The 21,692-nt window shown below is 46.7% G+C and overlaps 1 protein-coding gene across 4 annotated transcripts in view; it reads left to right on the forward strand.

Moving 5' to 3' along the window:
• The window catches only part of BDH1 (3-hydroxybutyrate dehydrogenase 1), a 58,383-nt gene that overhangs the window by 1,029 nt on the left and 35,662 nt on the right, over nucleotides 1-21,692 (forward strand). For 3 of the 4 annotated variants that reach the window (XM_053986077.1, XM_053986078.1, XM_053986079.1), the window contains exons 2-7: nucleotides 218-349; nucleotides 3,435-3,507; nucleotides 4,992-5,102; nucleotides 10,154-10,295; nucleotides 11,799-11,951; nucleotides 13,290-15,104. In XM_053986077.1, the coding sequence (XP_053842052.1) occupies nucleotides 267-349; nucleotides 3,435-3,507; nucleotides 4,992-5,102; nucleotides 10,154-10,295; nucleotides 11,799-11,951; nucleotides 13,290-13,759 (1,032 nt within the window). In that variant the 5' untranslated portion in view covers nucleotides 218-266 and the 3' untranslated portion in view covers nucleotides 13,760-15,104. Of the gene's footprint in view, nucleotides 1-217; nucleotides 350-3,434; nucleotides 3,508-4,991; nucleotides 5,103-10,153; nucleotides 10,296-11,798; nucleotides 11,952-13,289; nucleotides 15,105-21,692 lie in introns of those variants that run through there. The other variant, XM_053986080.1, reaches the window with a different exon arrangement.

Genomic DNA, 21,692 nt, shown 5'->3' on the forward strand with positions numbered 1-21,692 from the left:
CTTTAACTGTCTCCCTGCTTGGTAGTTTACTTATAATGCTTTCTTATTTAAAAGTGTCTTGGGTGGCTGAAGGTTGAGCTATTTATCTCTGTGTGAGGGACTGCAAGGGGAGAAGATGAGTTCCTTTGGACTGTATTTTCCTGTTGAAATACATGGAGTCAGCATGTCTTACAAAATAATTGAGCAACTAAAACCGAGGTGCTATCTTGTGTTGCAGAGCTAAGGAAGAATAGTTTTGCTTTTGGTAAAGTGTGCTAGTTGAAAACATGTTGGCCACCAAGCTGTCCCGCCCACTCTTGAACTTCTCTGTGAAAGCCCTGAATTTCAAGGACCCAGGGAATGGCTTCAGGTAAGTAACTTGGTAGAAAAGAGGAAAGAGTGACATCTTGAGTAAAGCACACGTCAAAGACTCACTTGATATCAGTGGGACAGTTTATTTACAATGTCACAAGGTCATTGAGGTTGGAAAGGACTTCTGAAGGTCATGTGGTCCAACCACCCTGCTAAAGCAGGGCCTCTCTGAGCTGGTTGCCCAGAGCTGTGTCCAGGTGGCTTTTGAGTATCTCCAAGAACGAGTACTCTAGAACCAGCCTGGACAACCTGTGCCAGGGCTCAGTCACTGAGCTGAGCACAGCAGAGATGGATTCTATATGCAAGGAGAGGTTGGCAACATATTGGTTTTGGGTTTTTTTACATTGCAGATAAAAAGTTTAAAAAAGCATTAATTCAGTATCCATCAAGATCCATTAGATCAGTATGCATTTTTTTGAATATCAGCAAGGCCTTTGTTCAGTGCAAGAAACTGTCATATATTTCTGTGACTTCCTGTGCTTAAAGAGGCAGTGAATTCCATGAAATGAGAAATTTGAGAGGGAGGGTTTTACTGAGAAATGGAGGTGGGCTGAGTAATTAAGCTGTTTGTTTTTTGTTTTTTTTTTTCCTGGAAATGAACAGAAAATTGCCTATCTAATTCTAATTCCTAGCTTTGAAAAAAACTCCAACATTTATATTGCTGCATGATTGGAACCCTATTAGTCCAAATTCAGAGCAAGTTGAGTGCTTTGCCTGGCTTTGTTTTAGAGCAGGATTCCCAAACAGCAGTGTGTGTACCACTAATTATACATAAGCCATTTAGAAGGGGCTCATGGCCTGTTGAACAAGAACTGCCAGCTCCAGTGTTGCTCTCCTGCTGCTGATAGTGATGTCCAGCATCATCACGGTCAAGGGTGGCTCTGGTAACAGGGTGTTGGAGATAGCTAGGCTGTTAAGAGATTTCCTGTGCAAACAGACATAGGTCTTTTATCTCCTATTTGCTCCACATATACCAGAGTTCACCTGCAGGAATCTGGTGTGGCCTTAAAACTACGAATTAATGCTTTATTGACTTGAGGAAAGAATTTTCAGCATATTCTTGTTTCTTTTTCTTCTGTCTTCTGTTTTGCTTACTGTATATTTGTGCTTGGTGTGTCTTTTACTCAGGGCAAAACTGTGTTGCATTTGCAAATCCCCACAAGTTGCTAAACCTGCAGTGGAAATCCAGCTGTTCATTGAAGGGCGGTGCTGCCACTATACCAGTGTCTTAATGCACTGAAGCAGCATTCATGTACTTGACTCTTCAAGCTGAGGACTTCTTTTTTTGGTGGAACTGAACAAAAGGCAGTGCATGATTACAAGCACAAATTCAATTTAAGGACCATCTGTGCATTCTAAAAGTCTCTGTTGTGGTCTCTAGAATTCAGTGATGCAGAATGACAAAAATGGCTTATGGTACATTAGTGTACCATGTGGGGGCTCACATCACTTCCTGGTTCTTCCTGCTGATGACTTGCCTGCTCAGCAGCAGCCAGCATCTGTTCATCTTTTGCCATTGCCTTCGGGTCAAGATAGGCAGAATGTCAAGTAGGTATTCTCTACAGATTATTGTGAATTGAGTGCAGCAAATCTGTGCTCTGCAGTGAAATAACAGGACCGAACATGACATTGAAAAATAAAAACCAAGTTCATTCAACTAAAAAAAATGTTATGAACATTTCTGGGCACTTTAAGACACACCAAGAATCTTACTGTTGAGGTAAAAGTTTCAATCCAGGATTGCAGGTCAGTGATGTTAACACACTCTGCCTGGGGACTGACCTTTGCAGCAATTAAGTTGGCTATAGCTATTTCAAGAGCTGATTTGGCTTGTGACACTCTAAGTTAGAAAAACAACTAATCTGTTTCAGGAAGGTGAGTGAACACCATTGCCTGAATGTGTCATCTCCTTTCCCATCTAGTTCAAAGCTTCTGCCTTCACAGATCCCTTGCTTTCCTGAGATACAGCTCAGAGGCCAGAGCATCTGCAGGCTGCAGATGTAGCACAGGTCACCCTGGGAGAGCCTGTGATGTCTGAGCTGGGGATAATTGTGAATGATTATGCAAATTTACTTAGAAACAGAAAAGCAGCCTGGAAGATAAGCTCTGGGAAGGATAGATGCTGTTGGAGGAGCCAGAGGGTAGATGAAGTACAGCAAGTCTAAGGGAAAGACGAAAGCTCCCACAGGGCAATGTCAGTGCCCAAAACAAAAATGAAAAAGCTGATAAAGTCCAGAGAGGTGACTGACAAGGACAGAGCTTGGGGTCACTCTGATTTGTTGTTCAGGCTCAGTTTTGATGAATGATGGCAAGACTTAAGCCAGAGTGATGGTACTGGCTAACATAGCTTTTCTAAATGGAATCTCATTTCCTGGAAGGCATTGTTGCTTTGCTCTGGTCTGTCTTTGTGAATATGTTTTGTCTTCTGGGAGTCACACATACTGTGCGGAGGAGCTTCAGATCTGCATGGCAGGTATTGCTCAAAGACAGTGTTTCTTAGCTTAAACAGTTGCAAAAAGGGGATGTAAAATCTAAGTGTATTTAATGGGTAGACACTGCAGGGGAAGAAGTGTCATCCAGGATGAAATAAGGATGGAGTTGTGTGTAAACGGAGTGAGACAAATCCAAGGAAATTCAGCCTCAGGCTGGATGTCAGAGACAAAGCCACAGCAGAATACTTTTGTCAGACAAATTAATGACTTCCCATACCCCAACTTTGTGCACATCTTAAGTGAGGGTGTTGTTGCTTTTGAAAATGCAAACACTGCACTGCCCGTTTTGTGGGTGGAAGCAGCCCTGTGCCTCCAGACCAGGAGCTATTTTAGAATACTTTGTAGTACCCAGACAGCTTCTGCAGCTGGAAATAGCATCAAGGTCTTTGGAGAAACAAATGTGTCATACTCTTGGAAACACACAGGCTCAGACTAAGGAGAAGTGTAGACTAGATTGTCTTCCCAAGTGACAACCTACATCATGGATGTAGGCAGCACTGCATTTCTTTTCCATGTGTATGTTGCTGCAGCGGGGTATGGATAAGATATTTCACATCTGACTGTTCTGTTATTTTGGGGTTTTTTTAACAGGCCTGTGCAGAGATTTTCCTTCCCTCTCTTGTCCCCATGTGGCAGCCGTTCTTATGCAAATGAAGTCGATCAGGTGAGTGTGACTGTGGCTACCAGGAGCTAGTTCTGCTGAGCAGGGGTTTTAAAATCCCTGAAGCCTGGTGACCAAACTCATCTTTCCAGTTTGCCAGAAAGACTCCAAGCTGGACCTCTCGAGCATACTCCACATTCTTTCCTTGCACCGAGCTTCCATTGACGTAGCACGGTATGTGCTGCTAAGCATGGAAATAAACAATCACACAAGTGGGTTTTTTCTATTTTTGGAACTCACTCAGCAGATTAAATGTTCCACCTTACAGTGGAGAGAATCTGCATGACAAATTCTTAATAAAGCACTCTTTCTGGAGAGTAGTTGTTTAAAGACATGTAAATAAATCAGTGTGTCCTCACTTCATCTGGAGAGTGGCCCTTTTTAGCAGCCCTCTCCTTGAAGATACTGACTTGCCAGGAGCAGTGCCAGGCAAAAGGGAGGGGAGTGTTTTGTCATCTTGTCTGTCTTGTGGCACAGAATTCAGCGCTGTAGCAGTGCTAGAGCATGCACAACTTGCTCCATAACTCTGGAACAGAGTTTCAGAGGAACTCAGATGTGATTCTTGCATCACTGCTGGGCTTCCAGTGTGAGGAGCCTTTGCTGCTTCCACCCAGCTTCCACAATGATCAGTCCTTGAGTGTGCTGAGGAAAGCCAAATTTATAGTTTGTTAAAAGAGATGAGTTGGAGTGAATTGCAGGCAATTATTATGTAATCACACCCACAGCAGCACCTTGGATGTGCAATTGTTGCTGTTGAGCTGTCTGATGCACCATTTTAGCTTGTTATTTAACTGCTGCCTGTCTTTGGGTTAGAAAAAGGAATTTGGAGAGGGAAGGAGGTTTACTTCCATTAAAATTGTAAGTTGGAAAAATAGGAAGACCAAAAAAACCCAACCAGACAACAAGAGTGATAACCTACTGGTCCTGATTTCACATATTAACCCCACTTGAATCTTCTTAGCTCTTAGAACCCAGCTCTAGAGGGCTTAGGTGCTAGATAGGGAGAAAGGTAAGTGAGCAGTCAGTAAGATTAAACTGTATCCTTTCTTCAGTCAGTCTTCTCCATGCCCTATGGGCTACATGTACCCTAGAGTGGACTCCTGCCTGCTTTGAACATATAGTAACAGTTCCTGATGAAGGGAAAATATGTCTTGGGAACTGTCTGGTATATTTTCAGATTTCAAGATGGATGTGAACTGCCAGAGCATGGTGGTTTGCTTGGTCCATTTGCCTTGGAAGCCTGTTGCCAGAGGTGCTGAACTCCTCCATGTTGGGAGGGCAGTGATCCTGCCTCACTGGAGTGAACTCAGTATGAAAATGTCATTCCTTGTGTTCAGGAGGCACTGGGTAGCAGGAGCTGGCAGTGAGTGTAGAGAACATCCCTGAACAGACTGCTCCTGGCCAAGGATATGACTTGTTCTGTGTGCTGCAAATCACTGATTTCAAATACTCAATTCCAGTGCATTTTGTTCTGGTTTGTTTTGCAGATTGGCAGCAGAGCTGTGCTTATAACAGGCTGTGACTCAGGATTTGGATTTACCTTGGCCAAGCACCTGCATGACAAAGGTTTCATTATTTATGCTGGCTGCCTGCAAAAGGTAGGGAAAACAAAAACTGTTCTTCACCTGTGACATGCGCAGTGACACATAGCAACTCCAGTCTTCCCTCTCCACTCTGCACAGCTTTCTGCCAAGGAGAGGGTGGCTGGTACTCCAAAGGGAAAGACACAGGTGCTTGAATTTCACAGAGCAGAACCAGGACTGAATGGTATCTAGGGAGGTTCTTATTCAAGTCTGTTTGAATAAGACCACATTTTGGTCTGTTCCATGTCTGATAAACTGGAATCCCAAATCTAATTTTATAGGCTTAATCATAAGCAAAGTTTGATGTCAGGCTGTAGTCTGGACTTTTGTCTCTGCTCTCAGACTGTATATATTTATGCAGGGCTTATTTTGATTAATTTTGAAATACACCAAACCACCAGTGATTTTATGGCATGTGTTTTGAGCATATTTTTCTATATTCATGAGCACAGCCATGCCATTGTGTGTATTGGGAGTCTCCTGAAATAGTTGTGGGGGTGATGGAGTCCTACTAGTGCAAATGAGAGAAGAATCAGGCCACAAACAGCTTGGTGGCAAAGCATTGATGGTCATGGAGAACAGGAGAGTTTTAGTCTCTCTCTCCTTATGAAGCACTGCACTTTTCTTAGCTGCACGTCCATTTCCTAACAGAAACAAACTTACTCCTCAGGATATCCTGGGGTGGGTGGATTAGTTTGATCTAATATTTTAGCTCACTCATCACTATAAACGTATCTTTAATAGTGATACTATTTAAAGAGAATTTGCCAGGTATTCTTCAATGTTATCCGACTTTCTTCTAGTATTTTTGGTTGTTTTTTTTTTTTGCATTATTACTAAGTTTTGCTTAAATTGGTAGTTTGTTTCTGCTGCATTTTTTCAAAATAGGTGTCTGTCTCAATAGCTCCGTGTCTTGTGTCTCAGTGTTGGGTCAAAGATTTATTTGTTAACCTGGGCTCCCTCTACAGGCGTCACAGCAGAACAGGACACTTGGTACAAACTGCTGCCTCTTAAAAGGGCTCAAGACAGAGGGTAGATAAGTACTTTTTTGATAGCTGTTTCTACTCAGCTTTTGTAACTGAAGATCAACATTAGAGAATATAAGAACACTGCAAACCTAAAAAACACTGTTTTGACTAATAGCCTGTCTCTATGTTGACAGAAGTCAAACTTCAGAGTTGCAAAGTTACTTATGGGTTTCATTTCTTCTGTCTGAGCTGCTAAAAAGACAAAATTTTCAGTGGACATATCTAACAGTTACTGAAACCTCCCTTCTGTTTTTGTTGTCCTCAGTACTTTTTCTACAGAATGCATGTTCGTGGAAAATCTTGGTCTCTGACAATTTCAACATAAGCTGACATGCAGCAGCATGCCAGAAGTCTTTCAGACTTTGATCAATATTTACTTCCTCACAGAAGAATCAGCAGAAAGCTTTGCAGTATCACTCTGTAATTAAATACTGCTTCTTCAGCTGAACTCACACACCATGTTCCAAAATCTGTGTGGCCATGCCAAGAATGGTAACAGCAGTTGTCATCAGAAAACACTGGAAAATGCCAAAGCTCCTTAGCTGAGTGGCCTCCCATGTGTCTTCAGGCCATTATACTTTCTGTAGAACAGAAACAGCTCCAGGAGACTGAGCTGATTTTTTGCTGTGCTACAGGCTTCTCTAGCAAAACCATAAGCAGAGTTCTGATCAGAGTATAATTATTGCTGGTGCTGATTTTAACAGCAGAAAAAGCTTGGTGTTTTTAGATGCTAGATAAAAGTGGAGGTAGAAATAGGGAACATAATCTTTGTCTTGTATATATTTGACTTAGCCCTGATATAGAGGAAATGACTCTGAAACTTCAGTGTCACTTCCATGGGTTTGTTTTTCACAGAACACCTGCACATCAGGAGCAGACTGCTGCTTGGGGAGCCACTGTGTCCTCAGGGCATGCACAGTTCTTAGGAATGCCATGTCCTTACTGCAGATTAAAAGTGTCTGCAGTGATGACTCTTTATTAGGAAAGATTTCCTAAAGTGGCTAGATCCTGAGCACCTGACTGTAATTTTACTAAAGGAAACATGAGAGAGAAGCGTAGAGTCATGACTGAGGGGAGCCCAAGGATGGATCTGTGCTAATAGTGTACTGTTTCACACACAGTTACTTCCTAACGTTTTCAGTGGCAAATACACTCATGTGAGAGTTGTGTTGATGCTGCATTGCCAAAAGACAGTGGTAGACTGGATCCAATGAACGCTCATGCTGCAGCTGTTTTATTTTTACCTCTTTGGTAAACATATGGAGAAGCCAGCTGACACAAGATGAAGAAGGTATTTTTCCATCCGTATCTGTTACCATTGGACATATGTGATGTTTGTCTCTGCTGTCAGGAATGTGGTGGAACCCCTGTTTGCTTTGTTCTGCGTGCTCAGGCTTGCAGGGGAATGAGAAGGCAGAGGTCCTCTGAGAATGGTGGCACACAGGCTGGCTACTGCAGGGCTCCACAGGAGTGCTCAGAGCCACAGGGTGTTAGAGACCAAGGACACACTGAAATAGATACAAGCTGAAGCCCAGGAGCCTCAGAGAGGGACCATAGAACGAGGAAGGCAAGGCAGCCATATGCTTTTCCAGTGTGCGAGAGCTGGGCTCGCTTGCCTCAGGGACAGTGTGCCCTGGGGCTGGCAGCAGAGATGTACTGGTCTCCTGCTGTAGCATGAGAAGATCCTTTCACTGCTGTGTATGGGCCTGGGGATTGTGGGACAGGCTGCATCCCCTGCCAGGACACACCAGGTGTCCCACTTCAACATCTCCCATCTGCCCTTGCTGAAAGCCAAGGGAATGGCCTTGTGGGTGTGGGTTAACATCCAGAGTCCAATTCTTAGCCAGAATCCCAGCCCCAGGACTCCTTGTCCAAGCACCCAGCTGCATGTGGGTGGGAGGGCAGGAGGGAGCTGGCTTGCAGAGCCCACCCTGTCAGGGTTGAGGAAGAAGATGCTGTGGACTTCCCAGCAGAGCTATGAGGCCTCTAAGGCTGGTGCAACCCCGAAATTTTGTTGCACCTCATAGAACTGGGATCAGGGAAAGAAGGACCTGGGCCTTGTTTTCCTTCTTTCCTTTAGCGATATGGGCTGTTTTCAAGAGACTTGCATGTTTGCATTTGCTGATTCCCTGATGGCATTCCCACATTTGCCACTCATATGCTTTCCAATGCTTTGCCATATAGACTGCTTTGGCACCACAGTGCTTTTGAGTGATCAACAAACTTAGCACCAAACTCTTTTCAGTCACTCTAACACCACCATCAAACTGTGCATGAGACTTCTAACCACTCCTTTCTGTAAGCAGTGTGCTTCCCTAGGAAGAGAGAGCAGTAGATGCCCTCTCTTAAGGACAAATACTAACTGGTGTTAACAGTCTGTGATGGAATATGGAAGCTTGGAGAAGAAGACAGGTGATGTCAGGTAGTTACGTTAGTAACTGAGCACAGTATATAAGCATAGGAATGAAAGGAGCCAGGAAAAGGATTTTTGGAAGACAGGTGGCACAGAGACAGGGTTATATGGCCACCCTCATGTGGTATGCAAAGTGTGGTCTCTGAAGGGAACTCTCACTTAAGGAACAGATGGGCAGCCTGAGCTCAGACTGCAGACAAGCTCCATCTCATTGACAACTGCCTGCTGACCTCTGACAGGGAGTGCCTGTGGCTTGAGGTGCTCAGAGCAATCTAATGTCATTCAGCAGTCAGGAAACAGGCCTGCTATGAAGTACTGGCCTGTTCCCATCAAAGGAAAACAGCTATCTAGTCAAAACCCCTTATTTGTCAGGAGTGAAGGGCACTCTGATGCTTCCCTGCTGATGCAGATACAGTGAGCAAGGCTACCTAGAAGTTTGAACCCTAGGGGAGGAAGAGCTGAGCAGACATCAGGTGATCCTGTGGAAATGTTCCATGTCTAGCCTGATAAATGGGAGTAACAGACTTCTAATGAGGGATGATACTGAAGGAGCTTCTTATAGCAAAGACAGGAATGGTCTCAAAATCAGATAATTTTCAGAGGTATATCTCACCATCCTTTAGAAAAGTACTCTGGATTGACCGGCAGAGTCCAGTAGCTTATAACAATGGAAAGGATTCAGGTATAGTCCCAATCTCATCCTGACATCCTTTGTCTGTGTCCTGGGAGCACCATGGCCAGGCTTCACCACTGCAAAGGGATGAGCTCTGGGCATGGCAGCCCTGTTGCCAGCAATGTCTGGCCCGTGTGAAAGTATCTCAGGGGTTGGCTGCAGTTAATTTGCTGGGCTGTGAGGGAATGTGTACTGAGGGAAACTTGTTCTGAGCTGAGAAAAAAGGAATGGAGATGGGAAATGAGAGTGAGAAAGAGTTGATAGGGGGAGGCAGAGAAGAGAGCAAGATGCTGGAGAAGATGCCAGGGTGAATTGCCATCAAACAGACTAGCCAGGCTCTTCAGTATCAGACTCTGTAGCAGTCCTTTGGAGTCAGTAGTTATGGCTTCCACTGCCTGGAAACCAGCGTAGAGATCAGCTGAAGGGAGAGAGCAGTGGACAGCAGTTCCTCTTCTCAAGCTGTTGCTCCCAAAGCTGCCAGTGTGGCCAACAAGCACATGCCATGTGGATATGCAGCCCCTTGCTGGCCATTTTATACCATAACCCCCCCAAGTGAGTTGCTGTGCCCCATGTCAAGCCAAGTGAGGCTGGCACCACATTCCCACCATTGCAGCAGTGGGACATAGCTTGGCCTCATGAGCTTGTACTGAGCAGGGGGTGCTTGCTGGGTGTCTTGCTGCAGGAGATCCACCTCTGGCTGCTTTCTTGGTGGTTAAAGTAGTTTGTACCAGCTGACTTGGTACAGGACTCATGGTCAGATGGAGATGCTTGAGGAATGGTGTTCTGCAGGACCAGTCCTGTCTGCTCCCCTTCTTCCTAGGGCTGCAGGACTGTCCTGAATATTCTGTGACTGCCCTGTGCACTCTTTTGCTTGATTTGATAGTTGGTAAGTGTTTGATATTCTGCACAGGCTCTTTAGCCAGATTGAAACCAGCACTTTCTTCCCCTCTAGGACAAGGGGGAGGGTGGCTCCAAGGAGCTGGATGCCATGAAGAGTGATCGAATGAGAACTGTCCAGCTCAACGTCTGTGACAGCAAAGAAATGGACCGGGCGGTGGAGCATGTGCAAAACAGCCTCGAGGACCCAGAGAAAGGTGGGTGTATGCAATGGGCTCTGAGGCAACAGAGGGGACAGGAGCTTCCTTGGCTGGGCTCCGAGAGCATTGCCAGGGCGTATTTCAAAAGCTGAGCATGTGATCGAAGGACACGAATCTTTGAGGAGCAGCAGGGCAGAGCAAATGGCCTGTTTGAATATTGTACCATATCAGAAAGGTTCCCACTTTACACAGCATCTACAAAAAAACTGCTTTGTTCTCCGCTAGCTCCTATAGGGACATTGGCAAAAACCAGAGTGGTGTTCAAGGCTCTGGGATTAGTACTTTGTTCCTGTGAACTGAAGTTTATTGTGACTCCCTTTCTGTCGTAAAACACGCCCCATGCCCAAAGATTGGGAATTAACAATGGAAATGTGTCCCCCACTCTTTCAAAAGGCAGAGGAAGTTGAGAGGTTTTCCAAAGAATTTCCTGTGAAGCCAGCTGGGCATCATTAATGCTATTGTAGATACTACCATTTCGAGTTCAGGACTAGCTATACTGATTTTCTTAGCCTGCCTGCTTCATTCTACTGAGGTGAGCAGCAAATTCTTCTCCAGTACTGTGAAAATTGCCTTTGCTCATACATTTCTGAAACCTTTCCACCCTTTGAAGTACATTTTTCTCCTAAAGGATATCCACATTCAACAGAAGGTTGTTTTAAAGCAGAACAACCAGTAATGTTTTGGTTTGGATTTTGCAAGCTTTCTTTTGATTTTCTTTGTACTTATTTTTTACATACGGATCTTCTATATAAATTAAGTTTTCTAGCTCTGTATTCTCAAGCACAGGCCAGGATGAAGTTGCCTTTCCTGGGCTTCTTCTGATAACACAGATCTGGACACAGTCAGTCAACAGATAAAAGTGAGTTTTTCTAAACAACAGACAGAAGCCTTTCTCAGACTTTTCTCAGCATGTTTCTTGTACAATTAGAATATGATATGAAATGAGTTAATTTTATTCAAAAGTCCTTTTTAATCTTTCTTTTTATTGCCAAGTGAGTAGGTAGCTTCAGTTGTTGCCATTTTGGTTGCAGCAGAATAAAAGGGAGAGGCCATGGCATGCATGTTCACCCATGCCTACACCCTCCTTCCCAGCACTGCAGACACTTTAGTTCTTATGGTGACAGAAGGGATTTTACTTTGAAATAATTACTCTTTTGTTAATTACAAGGTCATTCCTATTCTTATTATTTGCATTATATATTTTACTTCTTTTAAAAAATGATGATGGATAAGAAAAGAGTGGCAAGGAGAACAACTTAGACAAGGCTGAAGTTCTCTGCTGGCTCACAAATTCCTGGGAACCCTCATTCACAGTACTTTGTTGCTGTAGTGTTGGGTGGTACAGGCACATCTCCGTGGTGATTATATTTTCTCAGGAGACTGAAGTGCAGTCTGGACTCTCTTCTATCTGGTCTTCACCATCACAAGTCATAATGAAAAGCTCTGTTGTATGGTTCAATAACCTAGCACAATTAATGGTGCTTGATTTTTGTCTTGTAGGGCTCTGGGGGCTGGTTAACAATGCTGGGATCTCCACATTTGGGGAAGTTGAATTCACCAGCATGGACACCTACATGGAGGTAGCTGAAGTGAACCTGTGGGGGACCGTGCGAACCACCAAGGCTTTCCTCCCGCTCATCCGGAGGTCAAAGGGTGAGTGGCAGGCCTCCTGACTGGCTCTCCCTGTAGCAGGTCCCTCGTCCTGCCACGTCCTTCTGTGTTAGAGGCCAGAAGGTCTATGGCACTTCTCTCTGCACCATCGACACCTTCCTGCCCTCAGAAATAGAATGTGGTCCCCAGCAGACACACAGATTGCCTCACCTCTCTGAGTTACACAGCAAGGCAGCAGGCCTGAAAACCAGTTATTTCTCTTTCCCATATGTGCTGCCTTCTCTTGTGTGCAACGTCCCACACAAGATCTAATCCATTATATCTTCTTTACCTGTTCAGAAACTGCAGCTCACAATAAATTACAGTGCCAGGAGCATTCCTCCCTGCTATATAAAAATCAGCTGTGGCAGGGTGGGCAGCAGCAGTGTAAAAAGCTTCTTGCAGGGAAGTTGTTATTTTGCACTGTTTCTCTGGAAGCCTGTGATGTAGGAAAAGAGGGAGTTGTACAGCAAAGGCTTGCAGACCTGGAGCTTGCATGAGTCTCAGCAAAAAAGGTGAAAACTTTCCTGTGCTAGGGCCTACTGCCTGAATAAATGAGAGTATTTTTCACTCTTGAGGCATCTGCAGGCATTAACAATATTGCCCTGTGCTGCAGACTTGGGCTGGATGTGGCCTGAGCAGCCCTTCTTCCACCATGGAAGGTTATCCACTTCTGACGTCAAAGTTTCTCTTTCTAACACAACTTAGCAATGAGCTCTGGTAGAAAGTGCAGATAACTCCAACCTCTACCTAGACTACAGCTTCCACAGCTCCTTACCAGCATTTTCCCCAGCCCAAATGGATGGCTTCTGGCAGGGAGAAAGGCCTCTGTTCCTGGAGCCATAACCCACTTGTCACACGGAAGAGTGCAGTGGACATAAGCTGTTCTGCCCACTGGTAGTACAGGAACAATCTATTCTATTTTGAGAAGCAGACACTCTGGGTCATCACTGGCCTTTGATTTGCAAGTAAACAAGCTCAGCTTTGGTGCCAGAGGCTTTCCTTGCTCCTGCTTTCACTTGTCTGGGCTCAGTCCAAATTGCTGTTGAGCAATCCTGTTTCCCCCCATAGAGGCTCTGTCCAGCCTCTCCTATGTTCCCCAGAGCACTGAGCTTTGCGTGTCAGCCTGTACCTGTTTCCTCAGGTAGAATGAGCCAGGGAGCACAAACCTGAAGGCCATTACCTAGGACAGCACTGCTCAGGCAGAGCCACGAGCAGGTCTGCCAGGCAGTGGGCAGGTGGGTGGATGCATGTTCAGGAATGTGTTGGGTGGTGTGTGCCGGGTACCTGCTCCAGGCCGGGTACCATGGCTCAGCTGTGCTCTGCCCGGCCTCTGCCTAGGTCGTGTGGTGAACATCAGTAGCATGATGGGGCGGATGGGCAGCCCCGCCCGGTCACCCTACTGCATCACCAAGTTCGGCGTGGAAGCCTTCTCCGACTGCCTGCGCTACGAGATGCAGCCCCAGGGCGTCATGGTCAGCATCGTGGAGCCCGGCAACTTCATCGCCGGCACCAACCTGTACAGCCCCGAGCGCATCAAAGCCATCGCCGACAAGATGTGGGACGAGCTCCCCGAGATCGTGCGCAAGGACTACGGCAGGAAGTACTTCGACGAGCAGGTCAGCAAGATGGAGTCGTACTGCAACAGCGGCTCGAGGGACACCTCGCCGGTCATCGAGAGCGTGGCGCACGCGCTCACCTCCACAGCCCCCTACACCCGCTACCACCCCATGGATTACTACTGGTGGCTGCGCATGCAGATCATGACCCACATGCCCGCTGCCATCGCAGACCGGCTCTACGTCTACTGAGGCCTCACACTCATAAGCTATCCAGGTGGGAAATTTGTTTTAAAGAGAGCTTTGTACACACTTCCCATTAGTCCTTTTTAAATTTTTCTAACCTCATTTCAGAGTACTGTATTTTAGCTCTAAAGGGTTCATTTAAATATCTGATGTAACCTAAAAGGCAGTAATTTGCAAGGGATGTTTCATAGGCAGGAATATGTTATGTTTGTGCAGGGACAATGATTTTTTTTTGCTATTTATTTCATGTAATCCTTTCTTTTTTCACCTCAAATATGAAGCTATAATCATTATTTAAACTGCAATTGCTCTGAAGTGTTTTCAGAATAATTTCTGCTGATGGCCAAACACAATCTTCACAATTCCTGCCTTGGATGCAGCCTTCGCAAAACAAAACAGAATCCCTCCATGCTCTAATGGCAAACCACTGCTTCCTCATGACAAAGAATGTCCAGCTGACTTTTCAAGGCCTGGTCACAGTAGCCCAAGGCAGAGCAGAGACTTCTTTAACTTGGGGATCAGAACTCAAAATGCTCAAGGTGCTGAAACTGAGCAACTGACCCCATCCCTTAGAATTATACTGATGAAACATTAGAGAAAAGGAACCAGTCTGCTTTTCTCACATGCTTTCTTGCAAAGGAGTTCAGTGACCCAGGGACTCAACCTTGCAGACTTTCACCACGGGAGTTTCTTACTCATATGAGCATTCCCATAACTGTGAGCAGCTTTACGCACAGGACTGCAGGTGTCAGGATTGGCCTGCAGTCACATTTCCCTTCTCTTCACCAGTGTCTGAAGATAAACTCCAGAGTTAGCTTGGAGAGGAGTTTCCCTTGAGCTCCATTGCGGAGCCGATGGAGCAGAGAGGGTTATAGTCACATCAGTGAATGCCCTTCTCTCCAGGGACCTCATTTTCAGCCAAGTATTTTTACAGCAGCTTGCACAGACGGCCCTTAACCCTGACCAGGCCTCCAGTACTGCAGCACAGGTGATGATAACAATTATAACTTCCACTGAAGGAGTTACTGAGCTGAAATACATGCCACATAACAGATCTATCAGAACATCCATAACAATAATGTTAACTTTCATCAAGCAGTCTCATTTCCATGATGGTTGTTTACATATCTGAGAAATATTTGTTTTGTACTTTAAGAAAATAAAAGGAAAAAAATGAGCCTTTCATGGGGAATTCAGGAAGAGTAATTTTTTTAAGCTTGAAAAGCAAAAATAAAAAGTAATTAATGACCATTATTAGTGAAGTTGAAAAGATCTCATGTGCTCTAGTAACATTCTGTGACATGATCAAACTCCTTTGGCTTAATAAATGTATACATGAATGGTAACAAAATTCAGAGGCTCCTTCTCTCTATTTTTGAAATATATAAGGTGAAGGCTCATATTCTGTAGTGGTGAGGTTCATGCCTGTTACACACATCATTCAGAGGCTCATTTGCAGTCTTGAGCTCTTCATGTCTGTACTGGGTATTGCAAGACTTATGTAGGAGTACCAGCTGTGTGCTGCATCTCGTGACAGAGATGCCTGGACTCTGTGTATTCACAGCTCTTAAACCTGCATTTGTAGTGGACTCTTGCAGATTACAAAGGATTATTATGGATTATTCCTAAGGGATCAGGAAAGGAAACTGAGCTCTGAAGAGGGGAGGGTTGTAGCAGTGATTCAGCAGGGTAGCACACAACAGGTCACTGACAGATCCCAAATAAATTCCAGGGAGAGACTGGCTGGTTTCCAGACCTTCCTGATTTTCTCCAGAATTCCAGCAGTGGTAGCTACATCTTGAGTGCAGGGCATATTGCCTTGTTTTCCAATACAAGGACTCTTCTCTAGGACAAAACATGAGTATGAACTACCCAGCAGGCACAAGGACTGAATTGCAAAGCAGAGCAAAACACCTGGATAACACTGTCTGTTGCAGATGACACAGCAGAGAGAGAAAAGCCTTTACAAGGGAAGTTCTTATAGTCTAAAATTTAGCTCTTAAGATGCTAAGTAGCATAAAAAATAATGTAATTCCACCTGGGATGCTAGCTCCCAATTTTACTACTGGGTTTTAATACAAACATCAGTGGAGTTAGATATGGAGGTGTCCTGGTTTAGGACAAATCTGGGAGGAAACTTCCAAAGGGGTCTCTCTAGAAAGCAGATTCAAGCGGCCCTTCCCCCAGTTGGTTCAAGGAAAGATTTCCTTGGAGAAAAGTGGAAAAAAACTGTTTATTTAACAAGCAAAGTATTCACAAACATTAAAAATGAATAATACTAAACAATAAAACCTCTCACTGTTCTGAAGAGAACAGTGGCAATTTCAGAAAATCCTTCTCATGGCGTGTAGCTTGGCTTGCTCAGTCTCTTATCAATCCCTCCAGCGCTGGAATGCAGCGTCCTGGGCCCCGATGGGCCACAGGCGTGAGCTCCCGGTGTTTTTCTGGGGTTTCACTCCAGAGCAGGGCCAATCAGTTCCAAGAAAAAGAAAAGCTATAGGCTGGGGAACTTCTCTGCCTCAGCTAAGTAAAAAAAATCTACCTAAAAGCAGTGTTCTCTCCCACTGTCCTTGCTGCAGGCAACACAGTCTGTGAAAAGGAATGCTGAACACTCTTACCTTTATGTTTTTGAATACAAGTGCCTCAGACATTCCACTGCTTCTCCTTCCCCCTCTTCACTCTCAGATCTAGTTTTAAAGGTGTAAAACTTATTTCTGGGCTAAAGAGACCAGTGGGGATACAATTCAGCATCATAAAGTCACCCCAGGACAGGAGGAAACTGAGTGCACAGCCAGGTTATCTCAGTTTAGCTCTGAGACCCTGGGAACAAACTTAGCAGGTGTTCAACAGCACCGTGTTCATTCCCAGCCAGAAGGATAAAGCTGAGCAGGGATAACTGCACTCACATGTACATGGCATTTCTTCTGGAGGCCCTGAACTCTCCCATGAGGTGGCCTCAGGGAGCTCTGGAGCTGTGCCACCGTGCCAGGACTGAAGATGTGACAGTCCCACTGCCCTGCAGTGCAAGTCACAGGGAACTGTGTGGTTTCATGTGATGGGGAGGCAATGGCTGGGGTGCTCCTGTGCATCCACAGCTGTTCTAACATTTCTGTGTGAGTTTTCCTGACACTGGGAGAGTTTGGCAGCGGATTTGTGGTCAAGAGGGCAGCAAGCTGGCTAGGTTTTCTGCTGGGATCTTGGCAATCCCCCGATTTCAGGGTTTGCCCTGAGAAGCGCATTAAAAGCTAATCCCCTCTGGGTTTGCATGACTGTTCTTTTGACTCAGAGTGCTCGAGGTCTGTCTGCACGGTGCCACTGCAGCTCCTGGAATGGCTTCAGGCCAAGTTTATTTGAAAACTGAAAAGAACAAAAGAGGACTCGGCCAGGCACCTGGTCCTCTGTACTCTCAAGGCTGCCTCAGTGGCAGCTTCAGGAGGAGCTGGGGAGCCTGGAGGGGTCAGTTTGTAGGGGTGCACATGCCTGAGCTCCAGTCTGGTCCCAGCTGGCTGGAGGAAGGGCTCTCTCTTCCCAGATTTCTTGCCAGGCGAAGACCCTTGGTGATGATGCAACAGATCTCACTGTGCAGTATCCCTTAGGCAACCTGGAGTTAAAAATAACTTTGCCTTGGGTGGTGGGAAGTAGCAGAGATGGAGTAATTTCAACTACAGCTGTTACATCTTATTCTGAGCCCTAATGTGGAAATCATGAAGTCCTACCCATTTTTTGTTCCTGGTGATGGGGGTAGTGAGTACCAGCATTTAGTGACTCCTTACTGCCACCTTATCAGGACAAAGTGCAGGGATTTCCCAGTTAAACAGGAGATCATTTCACAGCCAGAAATTCACACACCTTCAGGAGACCTGCTCCCAGTTCCATGCCTCAGCTCCCACATCCTGGCAGAGGTCTGGCCCAGGCTCCCTCCTGGGTCTCAGCCAGGGTGTGGCTGAGACTTACCCTGGAGAGGCAGTTTGGAAGCAGGAAAGAGGAAAGGATCCCTCATGTTCAGGCATTGTTAAACAGCAGGATGTCTTCCCCAATGGAATTATATATAACAATTATATAGGTCCTCAACTAAACATAAAAGTGGCTCAGTTGCTGAGTTACAAAGTCAAATCCCTGTCTGTTCTGAGGTTGCGCTGAAGCCAAGGGGGCCTTGCTTCAAGGTTTATGTGCATCTGCTGGGACTTCAAGGGCTGTGGCTCTAAATAGAAAGTATCTCTCCAGAAAACAAGAAGGGAATCATAAGCATAACTCACACATCTGATGTCACTTCCCTGGGAAGGTAACACTCAGGATCACTGCACTGGTTTCTCTCCCCTCTTTCCCAACAGTGATGTAGGGCTTGCTGTGCAGTCTAGGGATGCTGTGGACTTAAACTGACACTTCCCTGTACAAGAGGAAGTGCTGGCCTGATACCACCAAAGCAATAAGCAAGGAGTTCTTCCTCAGTGAGTAGGGGTGCAAGAAACAGGGGATGCCAAGGCCAGGAGCAGGCTGTGCACCTGTCACACGGATGGCCACCCTTTGCTTATCACCAGCCATCACCTGAGCATCACGACCCTCTCTGGGTGGTGGGTGAAAGGAGTGCTGTGAGTATGGGCTGATGCTGGCAGTCAGATGGGGCAGCATATCTCTCTGTCAGCTGCAGGGACAGACTGCCCGGAGCAGGCTCAGCACTGCCCCTGCCAGCAGGGAGGCTGGTGATGGCAAACATGGGGATGCCAGCTTGGCCTGTGTTTCTGGGGACCTCCACCCCCACCATGCAGAGAGGGACATGCAGTGGCACAGATGCCATCCTGCAGCTCTCCTGAAACCAGTGTGGGACAGTGGAGGTGGTTGCCTATCATTGTCTACCTTCCAAAGGGTCTCAGGACCTCAGGGTTGCCTGAAAACCACAAATCAGGCTGTTCTGCTTCCATAGCCAGCAGGCAGGTCTGTGGGGAGCACAGGGATGAGGAGTCTGGATAAGGTGTAGGTTGTTATCTTAAAATAATTTTTGCTAACATAGTGTTTTGTTTGTGGTTATTTGAAGATGCCTTTTTGTCAGCATCTGTCCCTGATCACATATGAGTGTTTCTGACTTTCTGGAGCTCTGCCACCATAACGAACTGAAAGAGGGAGTGGACCTGGCTACAGCCTCCTCTAGTCATTCTCTCCCTCCCTTCCCTAGCACAAGGTTGTGCAATTATTTGTGTGATGTGGGACACCTTCAGCAGAAAAGCTTGTGAGACTTGTGTCACTACCCACACGAGTCCTGGGGAAACAAAGCTCTTCCAAAGCAGGGGTGCTCTGGTTTCTCAGCCATGTAGCAAGTGGGTCAGCCCACCCACAGACCACTTGGGATCTGTGTGCTAAGGAGCTGTGCCCTGGGAATTGCAGACTCCCTGCAGCCACCCCAGACAGGTGCAGGCCTCGCCAGGGACTTTGGCCATCCTCCCTTTGCTTGTTTGACAGGCTTCAATGTGCTGGTCCCTGCTCCCCTCACTGCTTACCTCTCCATCAGCAAATGGGGCACTGAAGAGAGGGCTTGTCTTTCCCAATAATCTAGTCCCATGACTCTAGTCTTTTATGTCCAAGGAGGACATAGAAAACTAAAATCCCCCTTCTGATCTTGTGCAGGCATTTATCCTTGACCTTTGTTTTCCAGCCATAGTTGCAAGTTGGGAAGAGCCTGCTCGCCTCCTTTCTGAATACCCACACACCAAAACCCCCAGAAAGCTCTTTGCTGGAGCTGGGGGTGAAAGTGTAAATGTTCCCATCCTCGTTTCTTCCCCTGCTGTGAATATCAGAACAGTAGCCTAAAAATGCAGTAACATCTGGAGCAATCACTGTGGTGGTATTTCTGACTTTGCCTGGAGCAGGATGAACCATAAATCTTGTGAGATAACATGTTGCCACAGAGACTTCCAGCCAGTTTTTCAGGCCTTAGGATTCTTAATGCTGCCAGAGCATCTGAGCCAGCCCACCCAGGGCTGGGCATTACTAGCACAGAAAGCAGCAGTTTTCTGTCATATCCATGAAAACAGGGTGAGTATTTGATGCTTCCCCTATCTGAGATCTTGGAGGTATTGTGGGAAACTTTACCAGGATCCAATCTACCACACAGTGAAACTGGGGTATTTGTTGTCATGAGACTGAAAGTGTGACTGGTCTGAAGGAGAGACCAGAAAAATTATAGATTGGTTAAGCAAAACTTTGGGTTATTCTTGATGTCTCACCTCTGAATCTGCACTGAGTTTAAAACCAGAGAAAGATCTTACTCCTTGGTGGGTCATCAGGACCTTGCTGGTGCCATCTGGGGTTCCCCACCCTGACCATGACTCAGGATCCCATTTCAGCCCTGCCTATGGCTGTGCATTCCATCTGGAGTGGGGATGGAGGATGCTGGTCTTCAGTCCCACTGGGCTGGATACATCCCTACGATGCCTGCCTGACCCCTCGCTCCAATGGACACAGTCCATGATCCAGCTCAGGGCAAGAGCAGTACTCTGGGACAAGGGTGATTTGCTCCTGGAGGATGCTCCTGGCACGCTGACACTGCTCACACTCAGCCTGCTGTGCTTGGCAATGGTCCTGGTGGCACCAGAGGTCAGCACTTCCCTCTTTGTCCTGCCTCTGCTTCTTGTCCCTCAGGCTGCTTCTCCCTGTGGAGAGGTCCCTGCTGCCCCCCTGTAGCCTGTGGATGTGGCTGTAGCGACTGTGGCTGTAGTGGATGTGCCTGTAGTGGATGTGCCTGTAGTGGATGTACCTCTGGCCGGGTGCTGGCACACAGCAGAGGGTGCTGGATCAGCAGGAGCCCAGGGAGCTGCTTTCCTCTGGCTGGCAGCACTGTCCCTGAAGCTCCTCTGGATGCCACCCTGCTCCTTGCCTCTCCGAGCCTGCTCTGTGGGGATCAGCTGTGCTTGGCAGAAATCTTTGCAGAGGAGGGAATCACCTTCCACCCCAGCCTCAGGACTTCTGAGACAGGGATTTGCATTCCCTTTACTGATGTTTTGGGACAGCCCTACCTCTCTGTGTTGTTATCAGGAGTTTCCTGTAGCAGCAAGGAGCTCACGTGCTTGGAGCAGCCCTTCCCACAAGGAACACCACTGGCCTGCCTGGAAACCTGGGTTCTGCACAGGAGAGGGAGAGGGGACCAAACCCCAGCAGAACCCAGCCCAGCCTTGCTTGGATTGATGCTACATGGACAGCATTCCTAGGGATGAAACACTTCCTCCTCATGCTTTGAGTCCTTCTGAACTCTTTCCTTGTTTCTCAGCTCCTGGGAGATCCCTTAGGCTAATTCTCAGCAAGATCAGTGCACTTCCACCTGTGTTGTAGGCACTAATGAGGGAATGGCTTGACAGGGTCAGTTGGGGTGGAAGGGCAGCAAGAGGCTCCCAGGCTTTGAAGAGGTTGGTAGATTTTATTTTCTGCTGTTATTTCTAAAAGCAGATTTCCTGTGCAGACTTGGTGCTGTCAGGAGGTGTGGGTGGGTGTCCTGTGGGGCAGCAGGGGATGCTGCAGGATGAGATGGGCACACAGAGATGTTGCAGGGGTGCCAGTGGGGGACTGTAGCACCTTGAAGAGGTTACAGGGATCCTGCCATAGGATGGGTGTGTGTCCTGCTCTGGCTGCCACTGGAGGGCTGAGGGGGTGGTGGTTAGGAGGACAGGCTGTCCCCAAGATGCTGGCCCTGAATTGAACCCCCTGGAGTCCTTCCAGCCACCTGCCATTGGTGCTGTGGCTCAGCTGGGTGTCCTGAGTGCTGGGTGGAGATGAACAATCGTTCCCAGGCCCTAAAAATTCTCTTTCAGCCCTGACAGATGAGAACAAGGGGCGACATATCTTCCAGAGACGATTCAGTGCTGGCACAAAGCACAGACAGAGCCGAGCTGTGACCGGTGCTGCTGGCCAGGCACGGGCTGGTACCACCATGGGGCTGAGCCCCAGGCACCAC

The sequence above is a fragment of the Vidua macroura genome, chromosome 10, assembly GCF_024509145.1.
Source record: "Vidua macroura isolate BioBank_ID:100142 chromosome 10, ASM2450914v1, whole genome shotgun sequence".
NCBI lineage: Eukaryota > Metazoa > Chordata > Aves > Passeriformes > Viduidae > Vidua > Vidua macroura.